The sequence below is a fragment of the Elaeis guineensis genome, chromosome 1 (genome assembly GCF_000442705.2).
Source record: "Elaeis guineensis isolate ETL-2024a chromosome 1, EG11, whole genome shotgun sequence".
In the NCBI taxonomy this organism is placed as follows: Eukaryota; Viridiplantae; Streptophyta; class Magnoliopsida; order Arecales; family Arecaceae; genus Elaeis; species Elaeis guineensis.
The window spans coordinates 174,431,290-174,448,810 of record NC_025993.2 but is presented as its reverse complement, the minus strand read 5'-3'; the positions used below and the strand labels follow the sequence as shown (position 1 = coordinate 174,448,810).

At 35.2% G+C, this 17,521-nt stretch overlaps 1 protein-coding gene across 1 annotated transcript; it reads right to left on the bottom strand.

The window, feature by feature from the left end:
• Window positions 1–8,481: 8,481 nt before the first annotated feature.
• On the bottom strand, window positions 8,482–16,819 carry LOC105039685 (glyceraldehyde-3-phosphate dehydrogenase GAPCP2, chloroplastic). Its single transcript, XM_010915933.4, has 14 exons — window positions 16,530–16,819; window positions 16,156–16,244; window positions 15,959–16,026; window positions 15,813–15,851; window positions 14,796–14,896; window positions 13,655–13,767; window positions 13,085–13,184; window positions 12,829–12,975; window positions 12,529–12,589; window positions 12,296–12,393; window positions 12,070–12,212; window positions 9,006–9,089; window positions 8,831–8,920; window positions 8,482–8,736 (listed from the first exon to the last, which is right to left on the bottom strand). The coding sequence occupies exons 1-14, from the start codon at window positions 16,629–16,631 to the stop codon at window positions 8,682–8,684; spliced, it is 1,290 nt and encodes a 429-aa protein (XP_010914235.1). The 5' UTR covers window positions 16,632–16,819; the 3' UTR covers window positions 8,482–8,681.
• Between the last annotated feature and the right edge of the window lie 702 nt (window positions 16,820–17,521).

Sequence of the window (17,521 nt, the reverse complement as noted above, 5' to 3'; positions counted from 1 at the left end):
CACAATATATATTTAATATATGAACAAGTAAGAACAAAATAAATAAAGTAACCATAACATCTTCTTCTATGAAAAAAGGATCACAATTTTCCATCAGAAAGCACATAAGATAAGAAGATAGTTCCATGCCTCCTGCAAATTAAATAAGCATGGTGGGCATGCACAGATCAGTGCAACAAAACAACTATGCGGAGAAGTCTAAGACTGTTAGGAGGTAAGGGAAGACCCCCCCCCCCCCCCCCCCCCCCCCCCCCCAAAAAAAAAAAAAAGAAAAAGAAAAAAACAGGAAAAAAAAAAGGGAAAGAAAACGAAAGGAAAAACAAGAAGAAGAATAATGGTCCTATTTCAAGTAAACTAGCATTTGTAATTGGTGGACAAGGGCGGTACCTAAAGCAAACAAGACCAATAAGAAAACCAAACTGATGGCCTTTTGCTTCGTTTCCAAGATCTCAAAGAGCTGTTAGGGATAAAAAAACTGCTGGATATGGTGTAATACTTTATGGGTCAGAGGAGACAAACCATATTTATAACAGTTTGTTCTTAAGAGAAAACGGCATTTTTTTTTTTTCTTACTGTTATATACGCGTACATTCTTTTGAGAGCATTCATGGTGGGTGTCAGTTGAGTAAGGTTACATTAATGAATCTCATAAATAGAAATCTAAACATTGTGTGACTTCTCCATTTCTCTAATGGCTGCCTGCTTGTACCAATCAAAAACATACAAGCTATTTTTTGTGTGTGAGATCACTATTTAGCACTGTTTTGCATTAAATATAACGGAGAAGAATAGTCCTTGATTAACTCCTTGGTAGAAATATCCCTATTTGATCTCCATAGTAGATGACGAAAGGACATCCTACCTCTTTTAAAACTCGCAGCATCAAAACAGTGTGAAAGACCTGACCCGGCTCTTAGATGGGATCCTCTCTAGTTAGGGGTTAGAACTGGAGGACCAATCTCGATCCATCCAATTGCCTATAATCAAACATACATGAACTAAGCAAAAGAGAGCCAAAAACCACACTCAGATATAGAATTTGAAAGCTAATATGAGACGTGTGAGGATCTTACACTTAAAAATAATGTCCTTGTACGCAGAGTCCCACCAGGACACACAAGGGACGGTGTTGTTACCTGAAGCCAGCAAGACCAAAACTCGGGACATCAAGCCAATTTGCGCCCGCTCTCTCCATATCCTGGATGAAATCAGCTTTCGTGCGCAAGAAGGTCAGCTCAAAGTGGTGTTGATCTTTTCGTGCCGTGGAAGTGGAGGCTCTTTCCTTCCTTATTTTTATGTAACAAGCTTTTTATGGGGGCTGGTGCATTCTTTTGTGCCATTAGATACGAATGTCACTAATACGCAATATCCACACATGAGTTACATCAAGACGTGGCAAACTATTTGGTGCACTAAATTCTGGGATTTTCGCAATTTATTTGATTTGTTATGAATTTTTAGGATATTTAAGGACAAACCTTTTTGTTAAATATGGTTTGAATTTTGTTATAATTCAGCTAATCATCCGATACCACCATAAATATTTTGCGGGGTGCGGGGATGGAACTCCTGCAGTATGGATATAGCCCATCTTTTGATTTTAGTTGGTCCATTTAGATATTTTAGTTTTTTCTCATTGTTTAGAATTTAGTATCTATATATTATAATAATACTTTTGCCGCTATAGTGGCCACATATTATAAAGATTATTGTTCATTTTCTTTATATTATATTTTTTAATATAGTAAAATCGCTCTCCATCTTCATCTGTGGATTAGACTAAAGGTTGAATCATGTAAATCGTTATATTTTATTTTATGTATGATTATTTATGATTATTTCAAATTTTATACTAATTAAGAAGTAATCTTTTAACAGCTTTAATTTTCTAAACTTGCCTAAAAAAATGTCTTCATTTTCAACTAAGGGAGAAAATGAGCTAAGCTTGAGCAACATGAGCCTAGTTTTAGTGCAGCTCATTTTGTAATTGAGCAGCTCAAGCGAAGTCACTTAATTTCAAGCTATACTTGCCTCTCATGAAGCCTAAACTAAGAGATGTAGCGTGCAAGAAACTCTTGTGAGAACCGGTCCCATTGACCCGGTTCACTAGGACTTCTCACAAAAAAAAAAAAAAGAGAGAGAGAGAGAGAGAAACCATATCCCTTGCCAAACCCTGATAGTGGGGGGGCGAGATTAAGCCATTTAGGGATGTCGAAGAGTTTTTCAATGGGGTATGACAGTGAGATCCCGCTTTATTCGAGGAGAAATCGAGCTTATCCCTTCTTTTCCCCTTCTCTATTTAAAACCCCCTTTCAGTTGATCTCCCATCAAAGTTCCTCTCCCTCTCTCTTCTTCCTCACCACCGACAACCATCGACTACCGTAATCGAGCCTAATCACCTGAAACCTCCAGTTTTCTATTTTTTTTTACATCCACAGATACTACGGGGCTTGAAACTGAGCAGTGAGGAGCATAGGATTATGTATTGATAAAAAGACAAGCCTTGTATATTCTTTAGGATATTGTCCTAAGGAGTGTGCAGCCATCACGTGCTCAATCTGGATGCTGGATTTGGGGCATAACAGAATGGTATCAAAGCTTAGGTTAAAGATCATAAGAACTTAGATTAGTAAGAGTGGGATAGAATTAGGACTTTGATTGATTATCTCCAAATAATTATGTATGTTTAAAATCGATTAAATTGTTACACAATGTTTGAGTTTTTCTTTATGAATATGAATTATGATCCTCAGGATTAAAGTATAGGAGACTGACATAGATTAAATTTTGAGGAAGTCATCGAGGTTGAATAGCTGATAAAAGAGAAAATATATACTTTAAGTTTATGTTGTGTTAGCATTAGATTTATTTTAGAAATTTAATATGATGTGATAGCAATCTTAAATTTATTGAAAGTCATCTTGAGTCGAAAGATTCTAGTTATTTTGTTAATAAAAAGAATAGAAATAGGATAATCAAATGATTTCTCAAGGATATTATGAGTAAAAAAAGAGACTTCGTGATCATGGCAAAATTTGACTAAGTAACGAAAAGAGATTTTATAAATAGTTATCCAGAATAATTTTTTTTATCTGATGTTTTGAATGAATCTTTTAAAGTTGATTCGTCTCTCTAATTACGATGCTCTAGCAATTTATAAGATCATAATGAATAAGTCAAAAGTTAAGGTTAATTTGAATTGTCAAGGTGATCCAGAGTTGATTTGACTCAAATCAAATTTAGAAGTTAATATCTTGATCATACAATGGTACAAACATGGCAATTATCTCAAAGAATAATTATGATTCAATAACAATAAAATCTTTGCTTGGATTTTGTAAAATTTTAATCTGGGATCATGAAGAAATTTTAGATTATGTTAATCAGAGTTACGCAATGAAAATGTGATAGTTGAATCATTTAAAATTGATCAAAAATGTTGATTGTGGTTTGAAATATATTATGTTGGAAGGTATAATTTTTCAATAAAAGAAGCTTTTATTCATAAAGAAAATATGACTTTAGACTCTTAGCCTAGTCATGATGTGACTATATTGATTATGCTAAGAAAAATTTTAACCATCTTATATTTAAGGTTAGTTGATTGACAATTGATTTTGGCCTATTTAAGTATCCAATAAATCTAGTATGTTTGTGCCCTTCTTATGATCTGAACTCCGATATAGGAATCATGATATCAATATTTTATCTTCTCAAATTTACTTTTTATGATTCAGTTTTGAGAACATCTTCATAATTATGATAAATCATTATTGTCTAAAACTATTACTACATAATCAAGATCGCTTTCACCATCATCTGATGATTTATCAAGGTGGGCTATTATCTTTTATGGAATCAAAACTTCATCATAATGCTTGTGCAGTATTCATTCCAAGCTCTATTCTAAAAATAATTGATTTTAATAATCGATCTTGCTGTAAGAGTTTTGCATCTAATTGATCCTAACTCAATCTTAAATAAATATATTTTTATTTCAATCTCAGAGTCTTGATCACTCAATTAGTGCTGATCTTATTAGTTTATATCTTAATCCTATATGCAATTGAAAGCTTTTGATTTAGTAATCATACTGATTTTGATCAGACAGAGATGAGATATTTGATTGTATATTGATCAGTACATCAAATATACGATAAAAAATATTAAAATCTTTAATATTTAAATCATATTATTTTGAAATTAATATTTTTTATATTTTTTTAAAAATAATTAATTATGAAGATTTAATCATAAATTAATAAGCAAATAATCTTTCAACATGTGCAGATGAAATTTATATTCAAATTCAGATCTGTTATGTGTACGATACGCAATAATTCATAAGCACTTAGCAAAGATCCAATGAATAAAAAAAAAGAAAAAAAAAAAGGGTAGAAGAAAGGTAAAAAGAGCTAAGGGCCCACGTTGTGAGAGCCGATGCATTGGCTGAAGGTGGGTGCTAAACTAAGAAAGATGATTGTGGCCACTGCAATACATGCAAAACGGTGGGGCCTTGGAGCATTAAATGCAAGGAAGAAGGGTGTGCAGGTCTTCTGGCAGGCTTTGCATGGTTCAGATAAACATTAACGAGTTCCGCGGTCACACGGTGTGGGTTCGGTCCAAGGAAGCCAGCGAGCGGGTTCTTTCATGCGGTTCAAACCCGAACGAGAGCGCCTGTAACGTATGACGGGACACGGACTTCATATAGAAAAGAGTTTGAGAAAGAAAAGAATGCCGAATTCTAGTGGAATTCCACCTCTTTAATGGGACACGGTGTCTAATATTTTTTAGTTCCACATCAGTAAATCACAAGAATCTCTCCCCTTCTAAAGCCTATATATAAAGCCCCATGCTACAAGAGAAAAATATTCAAGAGTGAGAGAGACAAAGAGAAAAGGCAGCAAGCATAGGTTTGGATTGCGAAGAAGATTTCTAAGAAAGATGTGCTTAGAAATTGAGCTTTATTTCTATGCTATCTTCAAGCCTACATCATCTCGAAGATCAGATCCAAAAGAGAAGAAGAAGAGAAGCCAGTTCGCTCTACGAAGTACAAAGAAAGAAAGAGAAGTCATCAACTATTTTTCCGACGAGACTGCGCCAATCGACTTCAGAGTTTTTATTACAGTCTTATTTTATTTTATTGTTCATTTAAATTTTTTGTATTTGAATTTTAATTTCAATTAATATAAAATTTATTTTCTTGTCCTTTAAATTTCTGTCTTTTATTTTTATTGTAAGTAGATGCTAGGATCTAATTAGTAGATCTTAGTATCAATTTATTTTATGCTCTTTAAATTTTTATTATTTATTTTTATTGCAAGTAGAAGCTAGAATCTAAATAGTAGATTTTAGTACCAAATTTATTTTTCACACTTTTAATTTTTATTTTCCGACTTAAATTACTTTCTTCGAAACTTTATTTTCTTTTTCTAAAATCAAAGATTTCAAATCAAAATTTCACTTTCTCTGTGGATTCAATCCGACTCGCTACTTTCTACGTATTTTTAATTTTTATTGAAATCAGAATTAGATTAATAATCACGGTGTCCTAATGACAACATCGCGATCATATCATATATCATGGGAGCAAATTTCAAAATTGACATGGAGGTACTGAATTATGAATTATTCTTGGAAAGAATCCGTGCTTAGGTGTAGATATGTGCTTGAGCATTGTGGTTGATCTGCGAGGTCAGATTTGCTTGCGAGCATCTTAGTAATATGATCATATGTTCGGTTTAACAAAAATGCCAAAGTCAAGATAAATTGGTGTATGTAAGTTTAGGTTGAGTATCTTTAACTTTGAAAGATCTAGATTTTTCAAATTTCGAGGATGAAATTTTTTTTTTGAGGAAAGAACGTGAGAACCGGTCCCATTGAATCTGATTCACTGGGACTTCTCAAGAAAAAAAAAACAAAGGAACCACGTCCCGTGCCAATCTCCGACCTTGGGGGGAGATTAAGCCACGAGGGTGGCCGGATTAGTTTCATGCACCATCAAGGGATGCTCGAAGAGTATTTGGATGGGGTACGACAGCGAGATCCGATTTTATCCTAGTAGAAACTAAGCTTATCCCTTCCTTTTCCCTTTTCTATTTAAAACCCCCCTTCCAGTTGATCCCCCACCAAAGTTCCTCTCCCCCTGCCTTCTTTCTCACCATTGGTAACCATCGGCTATAGTAATCGAGCCTAATCATTTGAAATCCTCTCTTTTTTATTTTTTTTTAAAGATCTATAGATATTATAGGGCTTGAGACCGAATAATTAGGAGCATAAGATTGTGTATTGATAAAAAAGCAGGTCTTGCATATTTTTTAGAATGTTGCTCTAAGAAGTATGCGGCCATCATGTGCCCAATCTGAACGGTGAACTTGAAGTGTGACACCCATTCTACAATCATTTAGACACATTTGCATGCACAAACGTGGACATATATGCATGCAGATACAATATACATACATATGCATGTATGTATGTGTGTGCTGTGCTAGGATCAAGCAAGCCAAGCTTAGCTTAGGCCAACTCATTCATCAATTCTAACCAAACTCAAGCATAATTATTAGCAGAAAAGGTGGCGCTAACAAATGGAGTTAACGCTTTTTAGTTACATATCTGAAGCTATAGTAATGAAGTTTTTTTTTTTTTTTTTTTGATGTAAAGAGCTTTAAAAATGAAATTAATAGTTTGAAACTGAACTTGAAGGTAGGTGTCTATATATATATATATATATATATATATATATATATATGGAGTAGGTCGATTAGGTTTGGGGTCAAATCTGGTCAGATCAACATTGAACAATTGGAGTCCTATATCAATAATCCAAACCATTGAATATGATCTACTATCTAAAAAATGCTTGTAATTAAAAAATCATATAATTTGGAGATCTTTAATTCATATTTCAAGGGATCAAAAAATACATCTAATTTTATTTTATTTTGACTGTCCAATTTTTGACTACTTGATGTATGGACTAAGAGTTTTCAAATCATACGATTTTTTGTGTACAAACAGTTTTCAGATAGTATATCACATCCAACGACTTGGATTCTTAATATAAGATCCTTATTATAGAATTTTTCAGATAATATATCACATCCAACGATTTGGATCCTTGATATAAGATCCTTATTATAGAATTTTGACCTGATCAGATGTAAGTCCAAATTTGGTCAACCTTATTCTAATCTCTCTCCCCCCCTCTCTCTACACATACATGCATGCACGCATGCACATATATGTACACACACATATGTATGTATGTATGTATGTATGTATCCATGCAGATTATTATGTTTGCGTCTAATTTTTATCTGTTAAAATCTGGGTTATTTGCTCTGCAATAACTCCTTAGAGTTGCTTATAACGACCCATTTTTATGGCTTGTTTAAGAAGCCTAGATGACCATTTTGGGAGGTCATGCTCCATTTTACTAGAGAGACATAACTTTCAGCTGTTTTCTTAACTAAAATTAAAAGTGCTGAACTAAATGAGAGCAGATGGTTGTCGGAACAATCCTTCGAGCACGACACATTGATCCTTATACAGAGTCATTTGCTTTAATAGGTTCAGCTATATTTGGAGATTTGCAGAAAACAGAAAGGCAGAAATATTTTTCCCTGATACAGGCCTTATCAGGAACATACGTCTTAGCAGTCCTCTTGATATGATGAACAGGACATTTTGTCCCTCGTCATTTTAAATTAAAAAAATGTCAACTGCAGAGAGGACATTTTCTTTGTCATTTTTCTTTATCATTACTTTTATCATAGATCAGAATTATACTAAAATAACTTATTAAAATGTCCAATTAATACCCACCCGGTATCTGAATATTTTTTTGTGTCTAATATGCGTATAGAGTTTTACTTTTGTTTGAACTCTCACACTTTCAGTAGGGTTTGGGCTCTTCGAGTTTCAGAACCTCGATTTCAACGGCTAACTCGCAACTAGCTGGAACCTCGTGCAGCAGAGTTGGAGAACCTGGTTTCCAAGGTTTATTTATATATGGAGGGGATCTTGTGCAGCATGCTGGAGAAACAATTAACGGCGAGAATAGTGCAATTGAGCCAATTCTCTTCGGGCTGGCCTTAAATACTACATAGCAACAAGCAGCAATATACGAGCAGATGAAATGTACTTATCACGAGATTCCATTCTCACCATGGTTGGATTATGAAACAAAGGGGGTAGACTTTTGACTTCAAGCCTCAAAAAACACAGATTAATCATAGACCACATTGAAGATTAAAATTTAGTTTTAAATGCGGCCATCGCATCCACAAACGTGAGTCGGAACACCCACAAGACACAGAAAAAGCCAACAAGAATTTAAATTTCTTGAATGCAGAGGACTCGCAAAGTTTCGGTGCAATAAGAATGAATAGGATCTTGACATTAGGCACATTTTTTAAAAACACGCACGAGACAATCTCAGGAAATAAAACATCATCAGTGGTAATCTTACACCCTACAAGAGATGAAACTACTACTTCCCTTTTAAAAATTAATGTAACTGGTCCCAATACAAATTTAATCTGAAGTATTGCGCATTATTTCCAATACCGGGACTAGAAAACAGGACAGCCCCGTCAAAATTGAAGCATTACAAAATCTACTCTGCTTGAAAGATCCCCCACGCGTGGACAGCAGCAACCCGCTGGATTCCTTCATCCTCAATAGCGGGCACCGACCAGGGCCATGTGTCCAATCAAGTCCAGAACTCGGTTACTAAACAAGAAAGACAGGATAAATATCAGACTGAAGACATTGAACATAAAATAGGGATGATAGCGGTGGAGTAAGAACAAGAGCAGTTCCTAACCTGTAGCCCCATTCATTGTCATACCAGGAGACAAGCTTCATAAAGGAAGCACTTAATCCAATACCGGCCTTTGCATCAAATATACTTGACCTGGAAATAGATGACACGTGTTAACCGTTTAGAATCTCTTGAGCAAAGTCATACATGGGAATCCATTATATACAGACTCCTTCACCTCGAGTCACCAACAAAATCATTGGAAACGACATCCTCATCAGTGTACCCAAGTATGCCTTTCAGTCGGCCTTCTGATGCAAACCTGTAATAAATCGACAAGACTAGATGAAATAACGAAGTAGCAAATATATCAAAATTTTCATGTACATGTGAGGCTTGAATATGCACACATGCACAGAAACAAATAGCATGTTTTTTAACCAAGATCTTTGTTTACAGTGAAATCTTGCAAAGAGGCATCCAAGTGATGGCGTAAACATGTATAAATTGAAGTGTCTGCATTATCCTTCTAGGACCATACTCTAGTTATTGCTTTCATGCCAGCCACTGGCATTGTCAATAAATTCACCCTGTGCTTTTTACTCATTACCCACCAAATGAACCCCTATAGGATTCTTGCTATATGCTTTTCTAGTTAGGGAAAAAACATATACAAGTTCCTGTTTAAACATGCTCAAAAATTGCACACAGAAGAAACCTAGCTATTTATATTTGCCATGCAGGTTGCAACCTGAAATCCCAAGACACTTCCAAAGGATCACTAAGTGGCAGCTAAGTTTGACGCAATGATAATTGGTATAATAATTATCTCCTATACTTTCATAGGCTGGTAGTTGGGGTTTTTTTCCCTTTATACGTGGTATTCTACTAGTCAAAAAGCCCTAACAACCTTTCAGTTAAAGCACCATCTAGGTTGCCTAATTCATAGAGAATGATCCAACAACCCCCCTCCCCAACCAAAAATACCACTGCTCGGCCTTTTCGTGCCACATAAGTTTACACATTAAACAAATATTCATTTGGTGGTTCTTAAAGGTGGAGACTCTAAACTCCATCTTTCCACTGCTTTATCAACTTTAGCAATAACTCTTTCATACAAATCATATTTTTTTAATTTATCCAAACTTCTAATATCCTTTCTTCACTATATGCTAGCTTGTGAACATCTTTTGCTTCCTCCTCTTGTAAACACCTGCAGATATCTTAAATACCCTACTAGTTATTTGCTCCCTTCTACAATTGTCCTATCATTCCAAATTTTCTATATTTTCTAGATTTCAACATTTGAAAGAAGACTATTTTATTTGCCATTGTCTTTTGGTCCTTTTACACTCCAATTTGTTTCCTTGTTAATGAATCTACTGCCCCTAGGCACTGGCTACTTCATTTAATAGATTTAATCATATACAGCAAAACATCACAGGTATCAAATCTGTTCATCATTCTAGTACTGCAACTTTGATATAGATTTTTGCATCTCGTGCTATCAACCTTATTTCTGCATATGATGTTGATGCGTCAAAGTTGGGTTAAGAAATTGAATCCAGAGAAATCAGTTTCTTTTCATGACAGTCAACAGCAATGACGATAAAAATTTACAAGGAAAGAGGATTTGGAAGGAGAACTACAATTACATTCAAGAAAATATATTTTTTATGGATCATCAATGTGGATGGTTTATGGAAATATATTGCAGCTTTCATTGACATGGTGATCTGTGCTATAGTGTGGTTGCAAGGTGAACTTTCATCTGGTGCTTTGCACTTTCTATTAGCGTGGAAACTTCTCAAATTCTTGATGTTACCCTAAATTTCACTCATATATAATTTCTGCCAACAAGTACAGAAATTTTGAGTTATAATCAATGAGACAAACTGCAACTGATCTACAGATTGCTCACTGGGATGGGGGGATGGGGATGGGTATGGAAAAATAAAACTCAGATTAAAATGGATTACCAACAAACATGCACACACAGACAAGGAACATGATTTCACCATGAGGGCATTCAGAGTTAACTTATTAAAATACATAGAGCTACTCCCGTGCCTTTCAGCTACATGATAAAGTAATTGATGAAAAACATTTCATGCAACTTAGAAAAAGGAACACATATTAATAATTGTTTCTGACTCCATTATAAAAATAAAATTCAGAAAAAAAACAAGTTTCTTTCACCAGATAGCATTGAGCAACTTAAGAAGTTCAAAAAATCATCATCACAGCATGAAAGGTCATCTAAGGAAATACAATCATTGATATCAAGAACAAACGTATTCAGGTGCCAATGACTAAGGAACTGAAAAAGGAGAATATCTACCAAGACCGTATAAGATTACTGCACTAGGTTTCTATTTGCAACACCATAGTTCAGACATGGTCAGTACTGTAGATGGCTAAATTCCACCATGGAAACTGCAGCAGCAGCAGTAGTACTGCAGAACTAAGTTGAGCCAAGTTTTATTTGGCTCGTCTCAAAGTTTATATTTCATCATGTTTTGTCAGACTTCATAATGGCTATAACTCATTTCAGTACATATGGAAACATGGACATGGTTCACCAGCATACAACCAACCAATAATACTAAAAAAGTCAATACAGCAATTAGAAAGGCCATTTTCAAAAAGCTTGGTTAGTAATCACGTTAAATTTAAAGAAGTAAACTTGTCAGTGTTGGAGGTTTTCATCTCAATTAAGTATGTTTATGCTGATTTAGTCTGCAGGCTGCATGTCTAAATTTAATATAATATACAATAACAAACCCACACTAGATAAACATAGTCATATGTCGGCTTAGAGTCATGTAACCAACCAAGCTATATTTCAGGCAATAGGATCAGCTAAACAGTTCAGCAGAAAGACTGAAACCAGCATCATAAAGGAGAAAAGGCTTAAGTTATTAAAAACTCAAAGTATATAAGCTACAATATTGAGTTACAAATTAGAAACTAATTATAAAAGATTCCATGAATAAAGGAAACCAAAATGGTTCATAGAGTTTTACAAGGTAAAAACACCAAAACATAAAATATTAAAGCAAAAAGAACAAACAAAAAGTTAACTATACAAATTTAGTTTTAATTTTTTTTCACAAAACACATTGCCTCAAGGACTTACCCAAAAAAACTAAAATGATCATCAGATACAATTAAAAGAAGAAAAGTGACCTACAGAACAGATAACACAATGGGCAAAATCACATAGCAAGCATCATAATACAGCAGCCAATAGTTATATTTGATGGATTGCAACTAAATGAAAGCAACAGAAGTTTGCATACTTAATGGCGGCTTTGACATCATCATATGAAGCACTTTTCTCAAGTCGGCAGGTTAAGTCCACAACAGAAACATTTGGTGTTGGAACTCGGAAAGCCATCCCGGTAAGTTTCCCATTGAGCGCTGGAAGAACTTTACCAACAGCCTGATATTCGAAGAGGAAAGTCACTCAGTTCATATGAAAGTCTAACATAACATTTAATGTATTGCAAATCATCTTGATCTCACCTTTGCTGCACCTGTTGAACTGGGGATGATATTTTGACCAGCCCCACGCCCTCCTCGCCAATCTTTCATTGATGGACCATCAACAGTCTTCTGTGTTGCTGAGCAGAGTAAGGCAATTTATTGTTAAGGAATAGCAAGCTGGTAAAGCAAACCATGTGCAATGATCAAATTTGAAGGGCATGTCTAGATGATCGTCTATTGTCGGGATAAGGGTAAGACGGAAAAGCAAAAACCTGTTGTAGCATGAACGGTTGTCATAAGGCCTTCAACAATACCAAACTCCTCATGGACAACCTGCAAGATATAAGTTAACCATTTACACCATGAACAGGGGCATGCTTCAAATGATATCACACTCAAGATCAAAAATGTTGGAAGAATTACAGAAATCATAAAAAAGAAAAACATGATTACAAAAGAATGGATTGCATAGCATGATAACATTTTATAAGTATGACCTAGTTATTCTTATTATTTATTGCACACGACATTCCAATGAAAACAAAGCAGCACATTCTAAAACAATAGCAGACCTTGGCTAAAGGAGCAAGACAGTTGGTTGTACAGCTAGCATTAGAAACAATATTCATGTCTGGGTTATATGTTTTCTCATTTACTCCAACCACAAACATAGGAGCATCAGCTGATGGAGCTGATATTACCACTTTTTTGGCACCACCCTAAAGGAATGAAGAAGGAAAAAAAATTGTCATTGTCAATTTTCATACCAAAAAAACAAATATAGCAGAAGAAATATTTGTAAAACAAAAAAAGGGACAGGTCATGCACCTTCAAGTGAGCTGATGCCTTATCCATTGTCGTAAAAACACCAGAAGATTCAACAACGTATTCTGCTCCAAAATCACCCCAAGGAATCTCTGCTGGATCTCTGATGAAAAAGAATTTTCAGGCATTTTTTTATCTCTAAGCTCCAACTGGTAATACATTTCTCAATACAAGCTAATTGAGAAAAAGTAAGCCATTTCACATTGAACATCTCGATCAAATCAACCAAGCATTAATACATATAAATGAAGCATATCAATTTTTCTAGGAGCTCCTCTCAATTAGTCTTACAATAGAAAGAACTGCAAAGTACAGAAATAACTGTATTTATCATACTGTATCAAAGATCAACAAAAATATTAAAAAATTTATTAAGCTCGCTTGAATTTATGTACCACAAAAACAATATAAAAAAATTCTTCCATAAGCAGGTCCTCAAGCTGTTAATTTGATGCATATTTCAAATTATTCATGACACAAGTTCAGCTAATGATTTTTTTAAAAAAAAAAAAACTCAGCAATGACATGAAAGTTGGTAACCTTATAACAACCATAATAACATTTCTGCATTACCTTTTGCTTGTGATTGCAATTCTTTTCCCATTGATTTCTAATGTGGACTCGTCCACAACCCTAATGGTTCCCTTGAATATTCCATGTGTCGAATCATACTTAAACATGTATGCCTGAAAAGATGGAATTAATTTAGAATGATATTATTTTAAGAAGCAGCTATAAAAATGCATATGAAAGAAAAATCACCTTCTGTTATTAGCTGATAATAAAGAAGTATAATACATAGAAGATGTATCTCCAAAAGAAAACAACGGATAAACGGAATTCATAAATATATATTATTCATAATCAGTAAACCCACTGTTGTAGATTATGATGCACCAGCATTTTTTTTTTCAAGGATGGAATTTGCCACCGATTTTATAGATAAAAAACTAAGCTGAGCATCAAGAGGGAAAATGTAAATCCCAGCTCCCAAGTGGTCCATTCTTCTAGTTTACTTTTGGCTCATATCTAAAATATATTCCACCCACATTATAAAAAAAAAAAAAAATCAGGTGTCACTATGACCCAATATCCAGTCTCACACCATGGAAAACTTAAGCAGATTTAAAGCCATATCAATCCAACAACCCATGTAGTAATCTGAAACCATGTATTGGACTTTTCCTAGTTCTTGATAAATTATCTAACTAATTAAAAATATTTGGCAGTGGTAAGATCTCAAAGAGGTGGGTTACCATATGAGTTGATTACATATCGATTTAGAATATTTTCAATTGTAGTACAAGCAGCAAGTAGGAAACAAAAGTGAAAAGACAATCTCAATTAGGTGAAATCAGCTGCATATTTCAGATTAATTTACTCTTGCTTGTCTCTCCTTTTCAGCCACCTTGTGCTTGCACTACTCGACTATGAAGGATACACTCAGTAATTCTTTTAACAAACACCATTTTCAACATGACATTGCTGTTCTACACACAGGAGGTTGTGGACATCCACTAAAAACCTCCACAGTGGAAAAGGATTAGATAATCTACATACAAGATAAATAACAATATAAAATCCATGATGCCTGCATTGTAAATTCAAATAAACAGATCCTTTTCACATTCTATCTTGCAAAACATATCTAAACATAGTGGCTTACATCATTTCTTTTAGAATCAAAAATATCAACAAAAATATGTTTCCTTACCATGTACTTGGCATCAATGAAAGGATCATTAACTGCTACTACTTCAATATCATCTCTGCTAGTTGCCATGCGCAATACTAGCCTTCCAATCCGCCCAAAACCTGAAGCAAAATAATTACATATATGGAATAAATCAAGAGAGAGCGACTTTTGAGTTCCAAATAATACATTGAAGATAGTCAAGATTATGACATAATATATAATCAGCATAGTCACTGTGGAGAAAAGAAAATATGCATGCAGACTTCAAAGATCTAGAATAGCCTAGATAACTCTATCTAAGAGAGGATCTTAAATCTATGTCATGACACTCATGCTTGTTAACCCTATATACCATACCAAACGATGGAATGCAAAAAATAAAAAATAAAAATAAAAAGCTTAATGGGGATAATGAGACTCGTGAAAATTCAAGGGCCCTTTCTTGGAAAATTCTAATCGTCACACTAGACAAAACCAGGCTGTCCAGTATCCAATCAAAAATAATTGCTACGATGAGTTCATTTGAATTGATTCCCGCTAAACAAAATTATGCTAACTGCACATTTTCTGTTGAAAACTAAATTCAATTACCTTGTCTTGTATACAACATCAAAACTTATTCTTGATCCATGTCATTTTTTGAAGACCAGTAGTTTGAGTTTTGATACAGCTATAACTTGGATATAGGTTAAGATGACCACCCAAATGGAGAATTTTATAACTGTATTGATATACGTAAGCTCAAATGATGAGACTAATTGACATTGTTGTTCCTATGCATCAAGTGATTAAAAAACATGTATTGCTTTGTATCATTCAAACTGTCCAATTGTTTGACCATTTGATGTATAGTCTAAGATCTATAAATCACATGAGTTTTAGTGTGTAAGCAATTTAGAGCGTAGATCACTAACCGACATAGACAGACTTTAGAAGACAAAGAAAAAAAGAAACCAAATGCTTGCAAAACAAAAGATTCGGTTCTGAAGCACTGAAGCTTTACAGACATGTGCAAAGGATTAAACAAGAACCCACCATTTATGCCAACCTTTGTCTTGCCACCAGTTGACGACCCTAATCAAAGTAAGAACCAGACATCAAAACCCATCACCACTGACAAATGCAAATGGAAAAACGTAGCTTATTATCTGACTTTGTATCATGGTGCAGGGGGAGCTTACTTGGAACCACTGGAGGGGCCTCGGTAGCTGTAGCTTTAATTGGCTGAATGCTCCGAGCACTAGGTTTCCTACAAAACTCATACAAGAAAGAAGATGAAGCCACTTATCAGCAAAACTCCAAAAAGAATATTGATCAAAGAAAACAGCAAAACTAATAGCGGCAATAGAAGCAACAAGAACTGGGACTATCACTTAACTGTGACAATGATGATTCCGCAGAAGAAAGAGCTAAACCAAAAATACTTGAACGGATCTGTGCTGAAATTGAACTTCTGACGCAAGATATCTGAGAACAACAAATAAAAGGATGTTTCAATTCATTTCCAGTAGGCAAAAACCAAAAAAAAAAAAATCTGTCGCAGGCAGCGATCAAAACTCAACAAACTGCCAAAAACAAAAAAAGATCACAAGGATCATCTCGATAGATACAGAAATGGCTCAGGGAGATCATAATCACCCCATTCCCGGAACGAAAACACCAAACAGACAACTTGTCTCGCAAATCCATAGGAAAGCCAAAATAAGAATCAAAATCGTTTCCACAGAACAAAAAGACGCTACAAAAACGCACCTTAAACGACTCGCGAGCCTGAGCTCCGGAATCGGAAGGGAAGCAGCCGCGCGATCCACCGATCAAGGGCGTCGCAGATCGGACGAGCGTCGAGAACGCCATTAGCCCCCTTCTCTCTCTCCTCTCGCGAGGAAATGGAAACCCTAGAACAAGGCGACGGGGAGTTAAAACGGGCGGTGGATGAAACGAAATGGGGAAGGGAAGGAGACCCTTTTATCGCAGGATTAGCGTTTGGCGGCTTCTTTCTCTCCGGCGGAGTTCCCTATGTCTTCTCTCTTCCCCATTTCCTCTATTTTTAATTTTTTCCCCTTTTAATGGAACCCATAGATACTCTACCTTCCTTTTTATAAATATACACTTCGTCTGGACGTAATTTTGAAATTGGAAAGGGAAATTTATGAAAAACGGGGAGTGAATATAGAAGAAAGACATTTTGGGGTTTGTTGGGGTTAAGTTGGTGACTGGGAGACATCGGGGGTAGGTGGGTCGTCTGATGAGTTGGCAAAAAAGAGCACGACTTTTGGACGAGAGGACGTTAGTTTCAGTACGTTTGCTTATATAATTTATGCGAATCGAAAAGGTTCTACCGTTCATTATCCTAAGGCACGCATAGGATCTTCTCTCGCATAGAAAGTTTTAGACGGACAGACAGGATTTGTCCTCGTTTTCCCGAAGAGCGCTGCTATGACGACGTCTATGGTCACGGAAATCTTAACAACTTTATGCTTTTGGGGTAAAATGACCTTCTTCACGTGATTTAATACTGACAACGTTAAGTGGATTTATGAACGGCAACGTCAACGTCGTATTTTCGCTCTCTCCGACCTGGTAAGTTACTTCCGCAAGGGACAAACATAAGATTTCTCCAATTTTCTGACCGTTGCATCAGATAACAGATCAGCATAATAACGCTTCAATCTCCGATCCGACGGTTAAAATACGTGTGGAGCACGATATTAATATTCTCCGACGTACATTTTACCGAAGATGGG

Coding starts and splice junctions, on each gene's coding strand:
- LOC105039685 (XM_010915933.4), bottom strand. CDS start 16,631: ATGGCGTTCTCGACGCTCGTCCGATCTGCGACGCCCTTGATCGGTGGA. Junction 12,394..12,528: donor AACCGTTCATGCTACAACAG/GTTTTTGCTTTT, acceptor TACTCTGCTCAG/CAACACAGAAGACTGTTGAT. Junction 8,921..9,005: donor GATTTTGTTGGTGACTCGAG/GTGAAGGAGTCT, acceptor ATCTATTTCCAG/GTCAAGTATATTTGATGCAA.